The sequence below is a fragment of the Anolis carolinensis genome, chromosome 4, assembly GCF_035594765.1.
Source record: "Anolis carolinensis isolate JA03-04 chromosome 4, rAnoCar3.1.pri, whole genome shotgun sequence".
NCBI lineage: Eukaryota > Metazoa > Chordata > Lepidosauria > Squamata > Dactyloidae > Anolis > Anolis carolinensis.
In genome coordinates, this window is record NC_085844.1 from 189,876,300 (window position 1) to 189,900,041 (window position 23,742).

General features: G+C 43.1%; 1 protein-coding gene and 1 non-coding gene across 2 annotated transcripts; both read left to right on the top strand.

Annotated features, from left to right (window-relative positions):
* Positions 1-446: 446 nt before the first annotated feature.
* On the top strand, positions 447-16,341 carry cfap276 (cilia and flagella associated protein 276). The gene is made up of 5 exons (XM_003220414.4): positions 447-1,010; positions 13,296-13,412; positions 13,691-13,806; positions 14,813-14,946; positions 15,803-16,341. The coding sequence occupies exons 1-5, from the start codon at positions 927-929 to the stop codon at positions 15,871-15,873; spliced, it is 522 nt and encodes a 173-aa protein (XP_003220462.2). The 5' UTR covers positions 447-926; the 3' UTR covers positions 15,874-16,341.
* Positions 16,342-20,052: 3,711 nt separating this feature from the next.
* Positions 20,053-20,458, top strand: LOC134299105 (small Cajal body-specific RNA 2). The gene has a single exon (XR_010006243.1). It is a non-coding gene; the product is annotated as a small Cajal body-specific RNA 2 (non-coding RNA).
* The last annotated feature ends 3,284 nt before the right edge of the window (positions 20,459-23,742 follow it).

Below are 23,742 nucleotides of genomic sequence, written 5' to 3' on the forward strand. Positions count from 1 at the left end.
ACTTCGCCACCGGGGCTCCTAGAGGTCTTCTAATTAAGTATATTTAGATATAGTTACTGTAGTTATATATAACTATATATATAAATATATAAATAAATATATTTATATAATTGCTATAATTATAAATGTTTATGATGATTTTTACATGGAGGAGATAATTTTATATATCCCCTTCTTTAATTTATATATAAATATACATACTGTATATATAGACACCCACCCACAATGATTACATGTTACATATATGCAATATGTAATTAATAATATATCATTATTTAGTTTTATATATTTATATATGCTTATACATAATTATTTTTAGATACTACTGTATATATATATCATAATTAAAGAAGGGGATATATACAATTTTACATATAATATTATTTTATTTTATTATTAAATTAATTTAATTAATCTTACTGGAAACCGCCCTGAAGGCCCTTTAATAGTAGTGTAGAAGGAAAACAAAAAGACTGAGCAGTCGTGGATTGTCGAGGAAGCAGGGATGCAATAACCCTGTCGTATGAATGCAGTTTGCCTCCCCTTTCATTGCCCTAGCTCAATGCTATGGAATCCTGGGATCTGTAGTTTGGTGAGGCGCCAAACTATAAGCGAAAACTACAAGCGAAACTGCACCTAATTTTCGAAAAACTCCAACATTTTTTAATTTGAATGGAAGGGAAGGCTGGTCTGCTGAGCGCAGAACGTTGTTGCTTGTTTGCTACGGCTTCCACATCTGTCCTTTGTGGCAAATCCTTCCTCCGGCGCCTGCTGTTCCTCTTTCCAGCCCTTAGGGGGCGCTTGAGAAGCTGGCTGTTTCTTAGCAACTTCGATGGAATCCTAAACAAAGCTGACAGAAGCCCAGGTCTGGTGCAAGTATTTGTGCTGCTGCTGGTTCTGCAGCCTGTGCTTTCGGGCCCTGGAGCATGGCCGCCACCACCATGAACCCCCTCCCATTCCCAGACTCTGAAAGTGAAAAAGACTACACTGGAAACGAGCAGACTTTCCCGGTAAGAGATAATTTTTTCAAAAAGAGTTATAACTGCATTAAATACAGTAGAGTCTCACTTATCCAACACTCGCTTATCCAACGTTCTGTATTATCCAACGCATTTTTGTAGTCAATGTTTTCAATATATCATGATATTTTGGTGCTAAATTCGTAAATACAGTAATTACTCCATAGCATTACTGTGTATTGAACTACTTTTTCTGTCAAATTTGCTGTATAACATGATGTTTTGGTGCTTAATTTGTCAAATCATAACCTAATTTGATGTTTAATAGGCTTTTCCTTAATCTCTCCTTATTATCCAACATATTCGCTTATCCAACGTTCTGCCGGCCCGTTTACGTTGGATAAGTGAGACTCTACTGTATATGCACATTCATTTATTTTATATGCCAGGAAGGGAATTTTAGAGCAGGCATGGGCAAACTTGTGCCCTCCAGGTGTTTTGGACTCCAACTCCCACATTTCCTAACAGCCTCAGGCCCTTTCCTTTTCCCCCTCAGCCGTTTAAGTCCAAAACACCTGGAGGGCACAAGTTTGCCCATGCCTGTATTCAAGGCAACCCCCCTTCCTTCAGGCAAGAGGACAGTTTTTTATATACTGTATTTCTTTTATTCTAAGACACAATTTATATATATATATAGTGACACCCTGTTTTTAGAAATGCTTATATGGAGGGAAAGTGTGCCTTAGAACTGAACAAATTGTATTTTTTTTATTGTGTCAGAGGCGAATTGAGAATATACTGCAAGTCGCTTCTGGTGTGAGAGAATTGGCCGTCTACAAAGACGTTGCCCAGGGGACGCCTGGATGTGTTACTGTCCTGTGGGAGGCTTTTCCCATGTCCCCGAATGGGAAGCTGGGACTAACAGATGGGAGCTCCCCCCGTCTCGCGGATTCGAACCACCAACCTTCAGGTCTTCGGGTCAGCAGTTCAGCCAGCACAAGGGTTTAACACATTGTGTCACCGTGGCTCCTAAGAAATGGGTGTTAATAAAGCATTGGGTTGGTATGATTTCTATTTTATGATAAAGTTACTGATCTTTCAGCAATATCTGGCCTTAATATCAGAGGAAACCGGGGGAATCCAGGAATAATTATAATAATAAAACTTTATTTATATCCCTCCACCATCTCCCAAAAGGCACTCGGGCGGCTTACAAAACACCTAGTAGTGCAAAATACACAAAATACAGTAAAAAATACATAACATAACATTGTCAATTTACAGAAAACTAATAGTATATATAAAATAGCATAATAAATTACAGATCTACAAATTTAAATGCTTGATCTGCATAAATTGATGGAATACAAGATACGATTGCTAAGCATGCACACACACACACACAGAAATGATTATATATTAAAGATATTATATACAACAGAAAATATTTTTATTAATTTGGGAATATATATATACAGTATAATTTTATATATTTATATATGATTGTATAGAATATTTTTAGACATTACTGTATATATATTATGTAATTAAGTAAGACTTCCTAGCATATATGTAAGATTTCCTGGTAGTCCCACAGCCTTGAAATTTGAATCCTGTGGAAATGTTGTTGTCTTCTGTCTTCAAGGCATTTCTGACTTGCAGTGACCTTAACACAGGGTTTTCTTTGCAATATTTATTCAGAGATTTGCCATTGTTTTCCTCCGAGGCCAAGGGAGGATAACTTGTCAAGGTCACCATCCAGTGTGTTTCTATGAGATTCAAAGTCCTACTCTAGCATTAAAACCATTACTTTCCCACGCACTTTGCATCTTATATATGTCACAATGTCTTTTCTTAAAAGTTAATCCAGATAAAAAACAGACAAGAGATTCAATTTCTGTACAAACCATCTCAAAAATATGTCAATACATCTCATAAACATATTTTGCCAGGCGGACTGGCAGCAGGCAGCAGCAACAACATGTGTGATCCATCTTTTCTTCTGCAACCTCTTTCCGTTGTCTTTCCTAGCTCTAGGTGGCTGAAGAGACCTATTCTTGACCCGCATGTTCTCCCACAGTGAGGACATAGGTTTCCAGGTGAAAGGCGGTTCTGCTCAGGGTTGGCTTGACGCTCCTTCCTCTTGGCACGTTTCTCCCTTAAGCCCTCCATTCGTGCCTCTTCAAACTCCACAGCATTGCTGGTCATAGAAAGTACAGAATGGGTCAAAAGTCACTGATGTTTTCATAACTGTTTGAAAACATTTTACACATAGTGAAATGTAATTTCCTACATATACTGTATATGATGATGTATAAATTCAAAACAACAAATAAATATTGAAAACATATTGGGAAGGGATTACATCATTCAAGCTAAAAGAAGAAGAACAAGGAAGACACCTTTTCATTCTCATTTTACAGTCCCCAGTGTATACACTATGTCACTCAGAGGCTCACCAGGCTCCTAAAGCCCCATCACCCTCCCCTCCTCATGTTGATTCATGTAGGAACCAATGATACGGCTAGGCATACCTTTCAAAAATCACAAATGATTTTCAAGCTCTTGGAACAAAGCTAAAACAAAGTAATGTACATGTGGTCTTTTCATCCCTTCTCCTCATTGTAAGATGTGGTCCTGCAAGGGCCAGAAAAATAGTACAGGTCAATAAATGGCTCAGAAAATGGTGTCAGAAGGAACGTTTTGGCTTCCTTGACCATGGCCTGCTTTTTGAGGAGGAAGGCCTACTGGCAAGGGATAGACGGGGGGGGGGGGGGGGGGGGACAGGACGGGGACAATAGCCTTGTGAACAGTATTTTACCCACGACCACAGGGAATCGCCATAAGGCTAAATGAAGGGTTGCACAAACACAACAAGGAACAATTACCAAGAACACAATAATCCCAAAGGAACATCTCAAGGGAAGGTCCCAGGGGTTTAATTGTCTTTACACTAATGCACAGAGCATAGGGAATAAACGAGACGAACTCCAATTTTTAGCACAACACCGCACTTACAATGGCATAGGCATCACTGAAACATGGTGGGATGACACCTATCACTGGAATGTAGCCCTTGAAGGCTGTAACCTCTTTCACAGAAACAGAAGAAAGGGGAGAGGGGGAATAGCCCTATATGTCAAAAACATTTATGCTGCAGAAGAGATGCAAGACGGCAATCCGGGAAACCAGCCTGAAAGCATCTGGATAAGAATCAAGGGAAACGGGACTCAAAAAGATCTCGTCGTGGGTGTCTACTACAGATCTCCGAACCAGGATGAAGAACTTGATGAAGCCTTCTGTCAGCAGCTGACCAAACAGGCACAAAGAAGAGATATAATAGTCATGGGCGATTTCAACTATCCTGATATTTGCTGGAAAACAGACACAAAGAAGAGATATAGTAGTCATGGGCGATTTCAACTATCCTGATATCTGCTGGAAAACAAACTCGGCCAAGAGTACAAAGTCCAACAAATTCCTCGCTTGCCTTTCAGACAATGTAATGGTCCAGAAGGTAGAAGAGGCAACAAGGGGATCGGCTAACAAATGTGGAGGACTGTGATGACTCATGGGCCTTGTAGTCCTGCTCAGGACATTGTAATTCCTGATGAAGATGAAAACTTGGGTTTTTTACCTTCCCAGTCTGAACTGGATTCCTCTCAGCCAGATCTTTCCCAGGCAGATCTGGGAACCTTGCACCTGCAAGAAAGTTGTCTCCCAGAAGTATGTCAAACAAGCCCAGAGCCTACTTCTCCCGTATTCTTGCGCCGGGAGTTTTGTAAACAACAGAGAAGTTTAGATTCAGCTTCGCGCAGGAGTGCGAGGATTGCAGCTAAGAATGTGGCCAATTAAGACTGCTTCTCGTGAGAATCTTTGGGGAGTCTCACATCTGGTCTCAGAGTTAGCTTTCGGTTCTGATTCCCAGAGAACTGCTTCGGCGGGAAGCTAGACTCTATTTAGGTGTTTTACCCGCGTAGTAACTTCGCGGAGTCAATTCGTCAGCCTACGGAGCGAGTTGTGTCTGGACAGCGCGCTCCGGTTCAAGCCTCGCTCCTGCTCAAGCCTTGCCTTGCTATCCAGCCTTCGCCTTGCTTCCCAGCCTTTGTTTATCTACGGACTTTGCCTTGTTTCCCAGGATCAATCCTTGCCTTGTTCCACGGATTTATCAAGTTATTCCACGGACCTTGTTCTTGTTCTTAGTTACCTTGTTCCACGTTCAAGCCTTGTTTCAAGTATCAAGTTATTTCCTAGCCTCGCTCAAGTTTCATGGACTAAAGGACCTTGTCATCTCCCCTCACTTTGCTTGGCAAAGTGAGTGTTTCGGTTATTGGATTACAACTTTGGACCTTAATATTTCTTATTGGACATTGCTTTTTTGGACTAATTCTGACCTTTCCTGAAAGGTCTAATTCTGGACTATTTTCTACACTTGTTTTTATTAACTTTATATATTCCTACAATAAAGATATTAGATAGATTCTGGCCTCTGTGTATGGTTATTGGTGCTCTGCAGCCTGGGTCGTGACAGTTTGACTCCGCCACCCTAAGCACCAATTAACCTCGGCCAGAATGTCTACCGGAACCGTACCTGGGCCGAGCGGCCAGCCGATTACCTACACCATCGACAAGGAAGAGGTGGACCGAATCCGTGATAAGCTCAATGCACAGGATGGAGAAATAAGGGGTTTGAAGGAACGCGGAGTTCGTCTTCCGGCCATGGCGTTGCCAACCAAGTTTACTGGAGAAGCTTCTAAGGTTCATGTCTTCCGTCGCCAATGTCAAGCTTATCTGGAGGCCCGTGCTGCCGAGTTCCCCCAAGAAGACATCAAAGTGGCATGGGTTTACAGTCTTCTAGACGGGCCAGCGGCCAGCTGGGCGACGGCACTGTTCGACCAAGCCTCTCCACACCTAAGATCAGCGCAACACTTCTTGGACCACCTCAAGGAGACTTGGGGAATCGAGGACAATTTGGAGGCAGCCGGTCACAAACTCCGTCGCCTTTTCCAAGGAGACAGACCTATGTCTCAGTATATAGCCGAGTTCCGAGTGCTGGCCCACAACACCGGCTGGAACGATGTAGCCCTCAGGGGACAATTCCGGGAGGGTCTCAACATTGAAATGCTGGAAGAAATCTCCAAGGTGGATCCTCCCCAGACCCTCGAGGCACTCATTGATCAATGTTTACGGGCTGAAGTCATGATTGCCAACAGGAAACAGTGGGTTCGAGGCCAGGGCAGTAGAGCCGGGGCAAAACCCCCCGCTCCCGCCAGCGTTCAGCCACGTCCGGTGTGGAGACCCCCACCGCCAACCCCATACCCCAGAGGAGGCGAGGAGGTGCCGATGCAGTTGGGCAATGTGCGTCCCAGACTAGATGCCGCCGAGAAGGCCCGTCGCCAACGCTTAAACCTCTGCTGGTACTGCGGGAACGGGGGCCACTTCGCCAGAGAGTGCCCAGCCAAAGGGAAGCCTGCCGCCCGTCTTGCGGCGGCGTCCTCCACGGAGACGAAGGCGTCTGAGCCGACTGGCACACAGCCGGCGGGGGAAGCCAACGACCGGGTGTAGAGGGGCTCGCCAACCCGGTCAAAAAATCCATCCAAGAGCCGCCAACCGGGGTCCTGTTCCTTCTCGTGGTCACATTATGGTCAGCAAAAAGGGGACCCGTCATGATCCACGCCATGATAGACTCTGGAGCTACCAACAATTTCATCGATAGAGAGTATGCCGACTCTCTGGGATTACAATATCATGATTTCAAGAATGCCCGTGTGGTGCAAGCCATAGACGGCCGTCCCCTCAAGACGGGCCCCGTAAGTCAGTGGTCGGAACCCACCAGGATGTGGATAAGGGAACATATGGAAGAGATTTCCTTCTTTGTTACCGAGGTTCCCCATTTCCCTGTGATTTTGGGAATTCCATGGCTGACTCTCCACGACCCTAACATCTCCTGGTCCAACAGAGAACTGCAGTTTGCTTCACCGTACTGCCAAAACCATTGCCTCGTAGCCAAGGTATGCCATGCCACAGACACCGAGCCCATCATCACCTTGCCAAAGAAGTACTCCGAGTATTGGGATGTATTCAATGAGAAAGAAGCCGAAAAATTACCCCCACATAGACCTTATGACTGTGCCATTGACTTGGTGGAGGGGGCCCCGATCCCGCGAGGGCATCTCTACTCCCTGACTGAACCAGAGCAAGAAGCTCTCAGGGAATTCCTAGAGACAAACCTTCGCAAGGGATTCATCAGACCCTCTCAATCCCCAGCCGCCTCCCCAGTGATGTTTGTGAAGAAGAAGTCAGGGGAACTACGCCTGGTGGTGGACTACAGAGCATTGAACAATATCACCAAGCGGAACAGCTATCCCCTGCCTTTAATCTCGGATTTACTGGATCGGCTTCGAGGAGCCAAGGTTTACACCAAGCTGGATCTTCGGGGGGCTTACAACTTAGTTCGCATCAGGGAAGGGGACGAGTGGAAGACCGCCTTCCAGACCAAATTCGGATTATTTGAGTCCCGAGTTATGAATTTCGGTTTATGCGGAGCCCCCGCAACGTTCCAGCATTTTGTCAATGACATTTTTCAGGACTATCTAGACAGGTTCTTGATAATCTACCTGGACGATTTTTTGGTGTTTTCCAGATCACAATCAGAACATGAGAACCACGTCAAAATGGTGTTACAACGATTGCGGGATCATGGACTTTATGCCAAGCTGGAAAAATGCGCTTTTGATCTACAAGAGGTAGATTTCCTTGGTTACCGCATCTCGCCTCTAGGGCTTTCCATGGATCCAGCCAAAGTTTCAGCAGTATTGGAATGGCGGGCGCCAACTAACAAGAAAGAGGTGCAGCGTTTCTTGGGGTTCGCGAACTACTACCGCAAGTTCATTCCAGATTTTGCCCGCTGGTCCGACCCCATCACTAGCTGCATCCGTGGAAAGCAGCCTTTCCGCTGGACTGATCAAGCAGAGAAAGGGTTCCAGCAACTAAAGAAACTATTCACCTCCCAGCCAATTCTACAGCACCCAAATCCTGGAACCCCTTTTGTGGTGCAAGCGGACGCCTCTGATGTGGCAATTGGGGCTGTACTCTTACAACCGGTGGGAGATCACCTCCACCCCTGTGCCTTTTATTCTCGTCAACTAACCACACCAGAGAGGAATTACACCATTTGGGAAAAAGAACTACTGGCCATAAAGGCAGCCTTTGAAACTTGGAGACATTGGCTAGAAGGGGCCAAATTTCCCATTGAAGTCCACACTGATCATCGTAATCTAGAACATCTAAGAACTGCCCGCAAACTAAATCAGAGGCAGCAACGTTGGGCTTTATTCTTTGAACGTTTCAACTTCCAGATCCATTATGTGACCCCAGCCCAAACCAAGCAAGCAGACGCCCTGTCACGTAAACCGGAATACGCTGCAGGACGCAAGGAGACCTTTGAATCCCAACTGCTACAACCTGAGAACTTTGCCACGCTCACGGTGGGGAACACCAAATCCATTCCCATTGGTTCAACTTCCCCTACTCCAGGACCCATCTGTGCTCAAGAAATCAGGGCTAGTCAGCAAGCAGATGCCTGGGCGCAGGACCAACTTCGCCAAGGTCTGCATTTTCCCTTTTCACTTAAAGATGGGCTGCTCTGCTATAGAAATCATGTCTATATCCCACCCGGACCGGGCAGGGAAAAGGCGCTTCGTCTGTGTCATGACTGCAAACCAGCAGGACACTTCGGACTATTTAAAACTATGCATTTGATCCTAAGGGATTTTTGGTGGCCCAAGATCCGCAAGGATGTGGAAAAATATGTCAACACCTGCCCAGTATGCCAGCGCTCCAAGATACGAAGGGAGAAGCCCTCAGGGCTTTTACACCCCCTTCCTACCCCATCTCGCCCATGGGAAATAATCTCCGCGGATTTCATCACTGACCTACCACCTTCCTGTGGGTTCACCACGATCTTAGTGGTGGTGGACCTATTCACCAAGTTAGCCCATTTCATTCCCTGCGAAGGCCTCCCCACGGCCAAGGAAACTGCGGATTTATTTCTTCAACATGTCTTCAGACTACATGGATTGCCCAAGAGTTTAGTCACAGACCGTGGATCTCAATTCACCTCTCGTTTTTGGAAGGCACTACAAAAACTATTGGGCATAGACTCTCGCTTATCTTCAGCTCATCATCCCCAAACAGATGGGCAAACGGAGCGCACCAATGCCACTTTGGAGCAGTATCTTCGCTGTTATGTAAACTATCAACAGGACAATTGGGCTTCTCTGTTACCACTGTCTGAGTTTGCCTACAACAATGGAGTTCAAGCTTCTACAAAAGAAACGCCGTTCTTTGCAAACTACGGCTTCCATCCACGTTTCTTTCCCCCTGTCATTGAAACTTCAGAGGTTCCCGCAGCAGAGGATTGGCTGCAGGAACTCACAGCGGTGCAACAACTTTTGCTCCAGCAACTGGACCAAGCCAAGGAGGACTATAAACGCCACGCTGACAAACATCGCCAGCCGGGCCCCGAAATCAAGGTAGGAGATCGGGTTTTCCTGTCCACTCGCTTTCTGCCCTCCCACCGCCCTTGCCGGAAGTTAGATGCCCGTTTCATTGGCCCCTATCCAGTGGTGGCGCAATTAAACCCCGTGACTTTCAAACTCCAACTTCCGCGTTCAATGCGCATTCACCCAGTGTTTCACCGTTCCCTGCTCCTTCCGGCGGATGGTGTGCGTCCTGATACAGACCAACCGGCCCCCCCTCCTGTTTTGATGAATGGGGAGGAGGAGTTCGAGGTTGAGGACATTTTGGATTCTCGCTTTCACCGCCGCCGCCTACAATATCTCATTGACTGGGTGGGTTTTGGCCCTGAAGAACGCTCTTGGGAAGACGCCTCCACAGTCCATGCTCCTGATCTAACCCGTCGCTTTCATCAGACCTATCCCGCCAAGCCGCGACCTCGCGCCTCGGGGAGAGGGCCCCAGTTTGGGAGGGGCCTTGAGGAGGGGGATAGTGTGATGACTCATGGGCCTTGTAGTCCTGCTCAGGACATTGTAATTCCTGATGAAGATGAAAACTTGGGTTTTTTACCTTCCCAGTCTGAACTGGATTCCTCTCAGCCAGATCTTTCCCAGGCAGATCTGGGAACCTTGCACCTGCAAGAAAGTTGTCTCCCAGAAGTATGTCAAACAAGCCCAGAGCCTACTTCTCCCGTATTCTTGCGCCGGGAGTTTTGTAAACAACAGAGAAGTTTAGATTCAGCTTCGCGCAGGAGTGCGAGGATTGCAGCTAAGAATGTGGCCAATTAAGACTGCTTCTCGTGAGAATCTTTGGGGAGTCTCACATCTGGTCTCAGAGTTAGCTTTCGGTTCTGATTCCCAGAGAACTGCTTCGGCGGGAAGCTAGACTCTATTTAGGTGTTTTACCCGCGTAGTAACTTCGCGGAGTCAATTCGTCAGCCTACGGAGCGAGTTGTGTCTGGACAGCGCGCTCCGGTTCAAGCCTCGCTCCTGCTCAAGCCTTGCCTTGCTATCCAGCCTTCGCCTTGCTTCCCAGCCTTTGTTTATCTACGGACTTTGCCTTGTTTCCCAGGATCAATCCTTGCCTTGTTCCACGGATTTATCAAGTTATTCCACGGACCTTGTTCTTGTTCTTAGTTACCTTGTTCCACGTTCAAGCCTTGTTTCAAGTATCAAGTTATTTCCTAGCCTCGCTCAAGTTTCATGGACTAAAGGACCTTGTCATCTCCCCTCACTTTGCTTGGCAAAGTGAGTGTTTCGGTTATTGGATTACAACTTTGGACCTTAATATTTCTTATTGGACATTGCTTTTTTGGACTAATTCTGACCTTTCCTGAAAGGTCTAATTCTGGACTATTTTCTACACTTGTTTTTATTAACTTTATATATTCCTACAATAAAGATATTAGATAGATTCTGGCCTCTGTGTATGGTTATTGGTGCTCTGCAGCCTGGGTCGTGACAAGGACCAGATCAATGGAGTTGAAATGGTTGGATCCTTAGGGGCAAGCAACCATGTGCTCCTTCAGTTTGCAATGCAAAGGAAAGCCGAAACGAAGACAAGTCAAACTCGCATTCTGGACTTTAGGAGAGATGACTTCCAAAAAATTAAGGAAATACTGAGCGGCATTCCATGGGCGCCAATACTAAAAGACAAGGGAGTTAAGGATGGATGGGAGTTTTTCAAAAATGAAATACTCAAGGCGCAAATGCAAACAGTGCTGACAAAGAACAAAAATAAGACAAGTGCAAATAAGCCAGAATGGATGTCCAAAGAACTTCTAACTGGTCTAAGATTCAAAAAAGACCTGCACAAGAAGTGGAAAAAGGGAGAAATCACCAAAGAAGAATTCAAACGAATAGCCAACTCCTGTAGGGAAAAGGTTCGCAAGGCTAAAGCACAAAATGAGCTCAGGCTTGCCAGTGACATTAAAAGCAATAAAAAGGGCTTCTTTGCTTACGTCAATAGGAAAAGGAAGAACAAGGAGGCGATAGGGCAACTGCGAGGAGAAGATGGGGAAATTCTGACGGGATAGGGAAAAGGCAGAACTATTTAATGCCGTCTTTGCCTCAGACTTCTCACAAAAAAGCCAGTCTCAACCTCAGCAACATGGAGTACATGAAGGATTGGGGAAAATCCAACCCCAAATAGGGAAACAAGTCATCCAGGAATATCTGGCCGCTCTAAATGAATTCAAGTCTCCAGGGCCGGATCAATTACACCCAAGAGTATTGAAGGAACTAGCGGAAGTTATTTCGGAACTACTAGCAATAATTTTTGAGAGTTCTTGGAGAACGGGAGAAGTCCCAGCAGATTGGAGGAGGGTGAATGTGGTCCCTATCTTCAAGAAGGGAAAAAAGGACGACCCAAACAATTACTGTCCAGTTAGCCTCACGTCAATACCAGGCAAGATTCTGGAAAAGATAGTTAAGAAAGTGGTCTGCAAACACTTAGAAACAAATATGGTTGTTGCTAATAGTCAACATGGATTTATCAAAAACACATGCCAGACTAATCTGATCTCATTTTTCAATAGAGTTACAAGCTGGGTAGATGCGGGGAATGCCGTGGATGTAGCCTATCTGGATTTCAGTAAGGCCCTCAACAAGGTCCCTCATGACCTTCCGGCAAACAAGCTAGTCCAAATGTGGGCTAGTCAAAACTATGGTTAGGTGGATCTGTAATTGTTTAAGCGAACGAACCCAAAGGATCTTCTTCATTCTAGAAAGAAGTCACGAGTGGAGTGCCACAGGGTTCCCTCCTGGGCCCGGTTCTGTTTAACATCTTTATTAAGGACTTAGACGAAGGGTTACAAGGCACAATCATCAAGTTTGCAGACAACACCAAACTGGGAGGGATAGCTAACACTCCAGAAGACAGGAGCAGAATTCAAAATGATCTTGTTAGATTAGAGAGATGGGCCAAAACTAACAAAATGAAGTTCAACAGGGACAAATGCAAGATACTTTACTTAGGCAGAAAAAAAATACAAAGATACAGAATGGAGGACGCCTTGCTCTACAGCAGTGCGTGTGAAAAAGATCTTGTAGTCCTCATGGACAAGTTAAACATGAGCCTACAATGTGATGCGGTGGCAAAAAAAGCCAATGGGATTTTGGCCTGCAGAAATAAGGGTCTAGATCCAGGGAAGTCATGCTACCCCTCTATTCTGCCTTGGTCAGACCACACCTGGAATACTGTGTCCAATTCTGGGCACCGCAATTGAAGGGAGATGTTGACAAGCTGGAAAGTGTCCAGAGGAGGGCGACTAAAATGATTAAGGGTCTGGAGAACAAGCCCTATGAGGAGCAGCTTAAAGAGCTGGGCATGTTTAGCCTGCAGAAGAGAAGGCTAAGAGGAGACATGATAGCCATGTACAAATATGTGAGGGGAAGTCATAGGGAGGAGGGAGCAAGCTTGTTTTCTGCTGCCCTGCAGACTAGGACGCGGAACAATGGCTTCAAACTACAGGAAAGGAGATTCCACCTGAACATTAGGAAGAACTTTCTCACTGTGAGTGCTGTTCAGCAGTGGGACTCTCTGCCCCGGAGTGTGGTGGAAGCTCCTTATTTGGAGGATTTTTAAGCAGAGGCTGTATTGCATCTGTCGGGGGTGCTTTGGATTAGATTTTCCTGCTTTGTGCAGGGGGTTGGACTGGATGGCCCGTGAGGTCTCTTCCAATTCTACGATTCTATGACTGGCTCTGTGAGCAGGGCTGCCCTAACTCACAAATAAATTGCTATTCAGGAAAATACGTTTCTTCAAAATATAGATGTTTGCAACAATTATTTCAAGCTCTAATGCCTTTTATTGGTCCAGAAAACACCTTATCCAGAGCGCAACCATGTTGTCCCAGAGCAAGACCCTTGGAGTCGTCTCCATGGAACACCTACCTTAGCAAGCATCCGAAGAGAAATCTGGTACTTACAACCTGAGGTAAAAATATTTTTGCTACTTTCTTCTTTGTTTATTTTCCAGTTTGCCTTTCCCATCCCATCATTCTTCCCCTTAAAATGTATGACAGGTACAAAGATAAATTGTAATTTTCCTTTAATGAAGATCATTTAGTCTTCATGTTTACATTGGAAGTTTCTCTCGTAAAAGGATATTTCTTGGAGTTAATCACACACAAAGTTATGTTATTTGCTTACAGCAAGCCATTAATTTATGCATATAAAAATGTGAATACTGATTTGTATCCACAATTCATCTAGCCTTCGAAAGACAGTCTGGATTTTCATCTCACCGCTCTGTACAATCACCATGAAGACCTGCTTAAAGACAAGAGCAAAGTAGTTCTCCATAAAGAAACACTCTTTGATACCCATGGGTAAGCATAATTCATTGACTGCCTAGCATTCAGCCAACTGTAGGTTCCCACAACATTTATATTCATATTGGTAAACCGCATCAAACAAAAGATTGTAGCTGCAAAGCCAACAGTGGCATGTGATTAGATATACCATATGATACACAAGCTTGGAAGCAAGCACGAGCACTTTAAATGTTTTCATGAAAACTGACCTTTGTATCATCTGTAGTAGAGCCATATTTCAAGGCTTTCCCTCAGAGCAAATTGGCCGTGCTGCCAATTCACCATAATAATGTTAGAAGTTTTTTAACTTTGGCTGGGATTGCACATCATCCCACATTAGATTGGTGTTGAAATTTGCACACAGTATTTAAGCAAGCAGCTTTTTGTTGCAGATTGGAACTCAGCCTAGTGAATGTTTACTTCATAGAGGGGGCTATTTGCTCAGCCTACTTTATATGTGCCAGAATATCAATATCTAAAAGTGTAATAGGAAATTTCTAGAGGTCTGAATTGGCAGAGGCTATTGTCATTATTGTACCAGTCATTGTAGCTCTATAATCAAGTTGCAGCATCAAGATCTAATTTTTATCACTTGAGTATCAGGTCATAGGACTGGAACACAAAGCCAAACAAGTGAGCACAATGATTGATAACTGCTACATATATTCATTTACATGAATATAATTCCCCTTGCTTCTTCTGTCATAGCTAGGACTAGGACTTCTACTTATTTATGAGCTTAGTATATATAAAAGTGCAGTTTGCCCAAAGATCTGTCAACTGAAGGCAGTGTAGACATGAACTAGCTTGTACTGTTGAAAGTAAATGTACATTTAATTTGCAATAATGCAAATATAACTCTGGTTAAATAAATCCTGCTGCTTCTTACAGAAGTGTTCCCTAGCATTTGTTTTATTATATCTCCCAGTGTTTCAGTGATGTACAATCTGTGTATTTCAGATCACTTTAGCATTAATAATATGCTAACACTTATCCCCCCTCTTGTTTTTGAGCACTGTAGGATACCAAGGGTTTTAGAGCCTGGACAGGAACATGTTGAACCTTCAATTCATCGTCCCACTTCCAGGGGAATCTGTGTTAGACATTGGATCAGTCCAATAAAAGAGTCAATCCACAGTATTGAGGGGGCCATTGGTAAGCACAACTAGTAGATACCTATTAAAGAGAAGTTAGCATAAGAATATAAACCCTCCAGAGTGTATAGACCCTTACTTTAAGCAGATCAATACCCTAAACACCTCACTTACTTGGGTTCCTAATTATTTTGACTGTCAAGCCACTTTTTTTGGAGAATGTAATCATTTATCCTTGAACCTTGCCACTTGTTATTACTTATATGAAAAGTGATAAAGAAAAGTGATGATTGTGAAACCCAATAGGGGCTTGTATGCTGAAAGCTTGCTCATCTGGTGATCTATTGAAATGTATGGTATAGCTCTTAAGTAGAAAACAGCAAGATTAGAGAACAGTTAGCAGTTCTAAAAAATGCTCTTGGATAGTTTGAATTTTTTTAAAGAAAAAAAGGTGGGTTAGATGAAAAAATGTTTTTATAAAATAACTAGACCTATCTAAATTATAGGGCTTTATTCTACTCAAAAAGTAACCTGTTATCGTGTATCTATTTTAAACACAACCATTTTCCTCACTGTTGTGATAGAGTGGGTTTCCTGTATGTACGAAAAATTCAATGTTTCTGTTATTCACAATATATAGATGTTTTCCAAAAGCATGAGGATTATCTTAAACCAATGTGTGGCAATCCTTGGTGCTCTGATAGTTGAAAGGTTTTTCAGTATTTTGAACACTTGGGCCCCTTCTACGCTGCCATATAAAATCCAGATTATCTGCTTTGAACTGGATTATATGACAGTGTAGACTCAAATAATTCAGTTCAAGGCAGATAATCTGCTTTGATCATCTGGAATATGTAGCAGTGTAGAGGGGGTCTCAGGAAGAAATTGACACTATGGCTTTTGTTGTTGTTTTGCAGAATCTCCACATACAGCAGCCACTAACAGTGGATACTCTCGCAAGGAGAATGGAGGGATCTTCTATCACTAAAGATGTCACCCAACTGACTGGCCATGCTGATGCTTTGATCCTTTCAGCCTGTAATCACTTAGTCCTGGGCTAACTCTGCTTGGAGTTCCTTCATTAAACCACGCAGCTTCACAGAATTCTAGTAAGGGCACAGTGATATTGTATGCCAGTGGTTAACAAAAAACCGTAGGCAAGGTGTTTCCTACTGGTAGGTGAATCTGCAAACCCAGCATGCCTAAAAATCCAAAGATTTCATGATGGATTTAATCAGTCCATACTGAGGTCAATTTAGACTGAATCATACCTTATTTGATTCTACTCTCCCATATTAATCTAAGATGGTTAAAAATATTCACAGTAAACTAGCTGAATAAAAGCCACATAGATAGCTTACTCCCAAACCTATCAAGTCTTCTGAACATTTGTTGCAATATCCCGAAAAACTTGTTTTTTTTGTTCTGTATTAAAGTCAAAACTATAGGAAAATTCCAGGAAGAGAGTGCATTATATTTTCATAAACCATGTGAACAAGTGTGTGCTTGCCTTATGATTAGAACTAAAATGTATGCAGCCAGAAGTAAACATTTAGTTTTTTTCTGATAGATTTGACCATACATGCCAGCAAACTTGAAAACATTATCAATGCAAATATCAAATAACCCTTTCTGTATTACAAATAACTTGGCACACATCTCCTTTGACCTACAGTTTAAGGATACTGTTTGTCTGTTCCTGTGAATCCCAAAGAGCACTATTTCCTTTAGCACTATATCTTAAGTCAAATGCTCCAGGGCAAGTCTCCACAAGAACGAACTGCTTAGAGGCTCTGAAGGCTGTAACCATTATATTCAGTCCACTAACCTCCTTCCAAGTGAACCAGGAACAAGGATGGGCTGAATGCCAAAATACACACACAATACTTTGGAAGAACAAAATGTAATACTGATGAACGGGACAAAGCCATTGAAATACTTTCATTATCACAATGGCAGTGTGCAAACTAACTAGAACAATAGCCTGTCGCCAAAAAACAATTGCAACCCTGACTGGTTCAAATCATGCAGTCCCATATTGCCATCAGGATTTGATGGCTACTTCCTCAGGATGGCAACATAGCTGCTATTACTACACAATTTAGCAAGTTTGCTCAACCTGGTACTTCCCAAATGTCTTATTACGATTATAATATTTATTTATATCACACATTATCTCCCCAAAGAAGGTCTTGATTAAACTCCTTTCATTCCCAGTCAGCTTGGTCATCCGAGTGGAGAATATTGACTGGGAGAGACTGTGGGTGCCTCTACACTTTAGAATGAATGCAGTTTGAAAACACTTTAACGGCTTTAGCTGAATGCTATGAAATCATGGGAATTCTACAGTGCAGATGCACCATGTTCCAGTACATCTTTAACCCCCTTCCAGTTCCTGTCTACACTCTTTCTGTTCTGCTTTCATCCCTTTCAACAGTACTTTCTTTACTCTCTCAGTATAACTTCTGATTTGTTTAAAATATTTATATTCCATCTTCTTCCAGATTCTTGATTGATGCTTGATTCTAATTACTTTTCCTTACCCATGCCTCATTCTCCTGTTATTTTCCCTTTACATTAAAAACAAAGACACTAACACATTCTTCATTTAGCATTCTGAATCATGTACAGTAGAGTCTTGCTTATCCAACATAAACGGGCCGGCAGAATGTTGGATAAGTGAAAATGTTGGATAATAAGGAGGGATTAAGGAAAAGCCTATTAAACATCAAAATATGTTATGATTTTACAAATTATGCAACAAAACATGTTTTACAACAAATTGACAGAAAAAGCAGTTCAATACATGGTAACATTATGTAGAAATTTACGAATTTAGCACCAAAACATTGCAATGTATTGAAAACATTGACTACAAAAACATTGACTACTAAAAGGCAGAAAGCGTTGGACAATACAGAACGTTGGATAAGCGAAGGTTGGATAAGTGAGACTCTACTGTACTTCAGCTTTCTTTTCTCTGTGGACTTAATAGTCCTCGGACTTCGTGTCTAAGGTTTTTAATCCCATCCAAAATATCCATTTTGCTTCCTGAATAAGAATGCCAAACTGTTCAGTTCCTGGAGCAATTAAACATCTCATGCATTATAACATTCCAGGAAACAACCTTGAGGTTTCACTGTTGCAAGTATAATACTATAAAATGTAGGTCTACAGTCAAAGACGGCTATTTAAAGCTTTGCTCAGCATTTGACTATCAGAAGAAATACTCCACACAGCAAAAATGAGTTTGTAGTGAATTTTCTTAGTAATCATTTCTGATAAGTAATGTCAACAGGCTTGTTAAGAAACAAAAATAAAATCCTTACTAATTAGTTTTATTCAATATTGACTATAAATAAAAGAGCAACATTCTGGGGAGAAAACAAGATGGAATACAGTACATCCATACTGACACAGCATGTGTCACAATTAATGAGACAAAGAGCTCAACTCTTTCACAAGTACTTAGCAAACAATTAGCTTTGCAGAAAGAAAAAAGAGCTGAAAGAGAACTATAAAATGCCTTAAAGACAAGATTGTAGGAGAATGGAGAACAAAAGAAAAATTCACACTTCTGCAAGATCAAAGAAATGGCAAGAGGTACGGATTTTATTTTATTTTTCAAACCTGAATAATCAATTCCTCTGACATTGAAAATGCTTATCGTGAGATGATATCTAGGATCAGTGAAGTGTCCTAACTAGGGGATATACAGCGAAGAGTCTAAATTTGTGGGCATTTGGGTACAGGACCAATGTGAAAATGAAAGGAGAAAACTGCAAATTAAAAAAAGATTTTTTTTTCTGAGTGAACATCTCTTTAGGAATCTCTAGGCCTTCGAGTTCAGCTCTGCGAGAAGTTGACCACAGAATCAAACTGGAGAATGCAGATTCCTAGAGAAATGTTCTCTCTAGGTCCTTAAGTACGTCTCTTCCTATGGAAAAACCACAGGGCACTGGTACTGCAATAATGTCCTTTTTAATTGTGTATCAACCTCCACAAGGTGGCAGCATTCTTAGATGCTCTGAGATGTGAATATGGCTCTGAAACATTCAAATATTAGGTCTCCTACCAAAGGAAGCTCCGCATTGTAGCCATATTTTACTATAATGCAGCCTGAGCCCTGCCACATGCACAATTGAGGACCTTCTCACAGCGACACCAAAGGGACTTCAAGTGCCCCAGGCAGGAACCAGCCAGGGTTTGAAGCTGCAAAGGTATTCAGTGCTAATCAAGGTGGCCAATTGAAATATTTACACCTGCCTCCAACAGGCAAAAGCTTTCTCCCATCCTGAACATTCCACAAATATATAAGCCCCACTTGCGTAAGTTTCCAACACCTCACAACCTCTGAGGATGCCTGCTATAGATGTGGGCAAAACGTCAGGAGAAAATGCTTCTGGAACATGTCCATACAGCCCGGAAAACTCACAGCAGCCCAGTGATTCCAGCCATGGTTCCTTCCATCTCTGTGCATAAACAACTTTAATGATTTTAATTCGGTATTTCACATTGTAGATTCTGAATTGTATTTTTTCCTTTAATGTTGTGAGCCTCTGTCTCCATCAAGTGATAAAAGCAGGATATAAATAGTAATGGGTTACTGTGAGTTTTCTGGGCAGTATGGCCATATTCCAGAACCTTTTTTCCTGATGTTTCGCCTACATCTATGGCAGTCATCCTCAGAGGTTGTGAAGATTGTTGGAAACTACGCAAGTAGGGTTTATACATCTGTGGAATGTCCAGGGTGGGACAAAGAACTCTTGTCTGTTGGAGGCAGGTGTGGATGTTGCAATTGGCCACCTTGATTAGTCTGTGCAGTCTGACATGGTAGTTGTTAGAGTGGCCCAGCATTTCTGTGTTCTCCAATAATATGCTATTAGTGTTGACATAGCCTTAGCCAGGCAGGGGCAAACCTCGGCCCTCCGGGTGTTTTGGACTTCAACTCCCACCATTCCTAACAGCCTCAGGCCCCTTCCTTTTCCCCCGCAGCCGCTTAAGCTGAAGTCCAAAACACCTGGAGGGAGGGCCCAGGTTTGCCCATGTTCGCTTTAGCTAAACGCAGGCACGTCTAAAGGCACCTCAGAAGTTGAAAGTTGCAAATATCGTGAGAACTTTCACACGAGAGCGCGAGCTAACAGATTTCCCAAAATGCGCTGCGGCGAAATCAATAAAAGGGCAGGGCTTGCCGGTTCCTCGGTCAGTAGCCGGGGCGAGAGAAAGGCGCGTGAGCGGTGGTGTGAAAGGTGCGAGAGGCTGAAAGGGCGCGTGGAGCGTGCGAGTGAGTGAGAGGCGCGCGAATGAGGCCCCGCGCTGCGACGTTTACAATTCTGTTACACGTTGATCTTATTTGATCGGGGCGAAGGGCCTGCCGCCGCGTTCTCGCCCCGAAATGAGAAGAGCCCCTTCCCGTGAAGCCCTTGCCAAGGGCGCTGTACGGAGAAGAAGCTGGTCAACCGAGCCGGCGGCACGTTTTGAGTCGGAAGTGATGAATTGATCAGATAGATGAGGCCCCGAGGCTGGGCCCGCCCTCCTCTCGGCCGATGTGTATCGAGGCGATTCTGATCCGACTTCAACGCGACTGGGCCGCATCTACACTAGAATTAATGCAGTTTGACTCCATTTAGGGCCCTTTCAGACAGGCCCTACCCTATATCCCAGGATCTGATCCCAGGTTTTCTGTTTATCCCTGATTATCTAGCAGTGGGGACTCGTATAATCCAGTTTTAAAGCAGAAATCCTGGGATCAGATCCTGGGATATAGGGCCTATCTGGAAGGGCCCTTGAACTACAATGGCTCAGTTCTATGGAATCCTGTAAGTTATAGTTTGACAAGGTCTTGAGCTTTCTCGACCAAATATTACTCTTTATGTTTTGTGTTGTTGAAGGCTTTAATGGCTGGAATCACTGGGTTGCTGTGAGTTTTCCTGGCTGTAGGGTGGCGAAGTGTGTTAAAGTGTGTTAAATGGGAATTCCAGGCAAGAAATAATCAGGGCCAGCTAATCACCCCCCCCCCCCCCACCAAAAGATTCTCCCAGGCAGGAAACTGCCAGGCTTTCAAGCTGCAAGGCTATTCAGTGCTAATCAAGGTGATCACAAGAATGTGAATGTATATTATTGTTAGAAACTTTTTTTATATGTTTTATACTTTTTATTGATGTATGTGGATTATCGTTTACATGATTTTAAAACGATGTAGGCTGTTTTGGTTCCCGTGAGGGAGAAGAGCGGGATATAAATATTTATTATTATTAATAATAATTGTAATATTCACATGCCTCCAGCAGACAAGAGTTCTTTCTCCCACCCTGGGCCTTCCACAGATATATAAACCCGACTTGCCTAGTTTCCAATAGACCTCACAACCTCTGAGGATGCCTGCCATAGATGTGGGTGAAATGTCAGGCAGGAGAGAATGGGGTGTTGTGAGTTTTCCAGGCTGTATGGCCATGTTCCAGAAGCGTTCTCTCCTGATGTTTCACCCTCATCTACGACACACATCCTCAGAGGTTGGGAGGTCTGCTGGAAACTAGGCAAGGGAGGTTTGTATATCTGTGGAATGTCCAGGGTAGGGGAAAGAACTCTTATCTGCTTGAGGTACGTGTGAATGTTGCAATTTGCCACCTTGATTATCATTTTAATGGCCTGCAGTTTCAAGACCTGGCTGGTATCTGCCTGGGGGAATACTTTGTTGGGAGGTGTTAGCTGGCCCTGATTGACTTGTCTGGAATTCCCCTGCTTTTTGAGTCTTTATTTACTGTTCTGATTTTGGAGTTTAAGAGAGTGCTTCCGGAACATGGCCATACAGCCCAGAAAACTCACAGCAACCCAGTGGTTCCTACCATGAAAGCCTTCAACAACACAGCAATGATAGCTGGCAAGACATAAACTGGCAGAACTCTATGCTAGGGAATCCTGGGAGCTGTAGTTTTGTGAGGCACTCTTTGACAGAGAAGGCTAAAGACCTTGTGAAACTAAAACTCCCAGGATTCCATAATCTTGAGCCATGGAAATTAAAATGATGTCAAGTTGCATTAATTCCACAATTCACCCCATGGCTGTGCCCACAATGCAGAATTGTATCACTTTGACACCACATTAACTGCCGTGGCTCAATACTATGGATTTCTGGGATTACTGGTTTTGAGATACAGTGTTCCCTCACTTATGGCTGGGGTTAGATTCCAGGACCACCTGCAATAAGTGAAAATCTGCAAAGTAGGGATGCTATATTTATTTTAATAGTTATACATTATTTCAGTAGTTATACACTATTTTAAGTCTTTATCAACCAATCGTGTGTTGATAAATCACCTTCTCCCGTTGGCACTTGGGCTCCTTTTCTCTCCCTTTGGCTTCTTCCTCCCTTATGCTGTAAATTGTAATTTTTTATGATTTATAATAGTCTTTTAGAGTTTATTGAAAAACTGCGAAACAGCGAATCCGTGAAAAGTGAACCACAAAGTAGTGAGGGAATACTGTATTTAACTTTCTCTGAAAGAGAGTATTGATGCCAAAACAAACTACAAGTCTCAAAAGACAAGAGTAGGCATGGGCAAACTTCGGCCCTCCAGGTATTTTAGACTTTAACTCCCACAATTCCCAACAGCCTCCGGCACTTTCCTTTTTCCCCTCAGCTGCTCGGCTGAGGCTGTTAGGAATTGTGGGAGTTGAAATCCAAAACACCTAGAAGGCCAAAGTTTGCCCATGCAGTTATGGCAGTCAAAGTGGTGCCAAACTGCTGTAATTCTGCCTTGTGGATGAGAGGTTTGGTTTCTCGGTTTGCTTTGAGAACCTATTTTGTGGAGACTTTCTGGAAGAAAGGAGGAGGTGGTTGAACAAAATACCTCTTTTCTGTCAATCCTGCGTCAGCCTCCATAATTGGAGTCTTTAAAGAAAGCAGATACATTTTGAACATAAAGTACTGCCAATGTACTTAGGTAGAGAGAATCAACAGCTCAATGGGGCTAGGAGCTTTACAGCCATTTCAATCACTGGGTAATTATCTGTACCACTGTTCCATGGAAAAAGGAAGATATAGCTTGCATAGGACATTGCATCCCTCTTCACATAAATATGTAGTACAATTATTAATTATTTCTAATCTGCCCTCTCCCCAAAGGGACCCAGGGCAGCTTCCAAGTACAAAGGCAAACATTCAGTGCCAGATGCAATCAAAAACACAGCACAATAAAATAACAAATCATAGTTTAAAAGCGCATATAAAATAGTCTATGGGGAAGATACTAATAGTAGTAAGTACTGTTTAGGTGTAGAATCTAGAAATGTGAAAGTGGCTCTACAGTGTGTTATTCCTTAACAGGACATTTTTCAGGAAGGTGTTACACTTGTGTAACTACCAGTTATTCCAATGTTAACACCTGAAGCTTCTTGACTACCCATAGCCAAATAACTGGTTGGTGTTCTTGGTCGGTATTCAACATTGGTATTCTGCACTAGTAGTAGCTCATTTTCAGAATTAGCACAAAGATGCTTGTCAATAGTTTTTTGTTGCATAAGCAACGGTGAACACAACTGTAATCCTGGACAAATAGGCTCGCAGGGATTTTCACCCTGCTAGCAGTATGTTGGATTTAGGCCATAGTTTCCTATCCCTAGACTGTCTGTATGAATTAAATAGCAACATGTAATGAATTATCCGAACTACTGATCATTATTGATCAAAAACTAGAATGACAGCAAGATGTTCCCCTCTATAAAGATGAAAAGATCAATGTTTTAATCCCTGTAATTCTCTAGAATTCATTTGCCTGTTTAGCAAGGTATTTTTAGAAGGTAAAAGAACCATAAACTGCTAAGCTATCTCAGAAATGTTTTCAATAGGATCATAGTT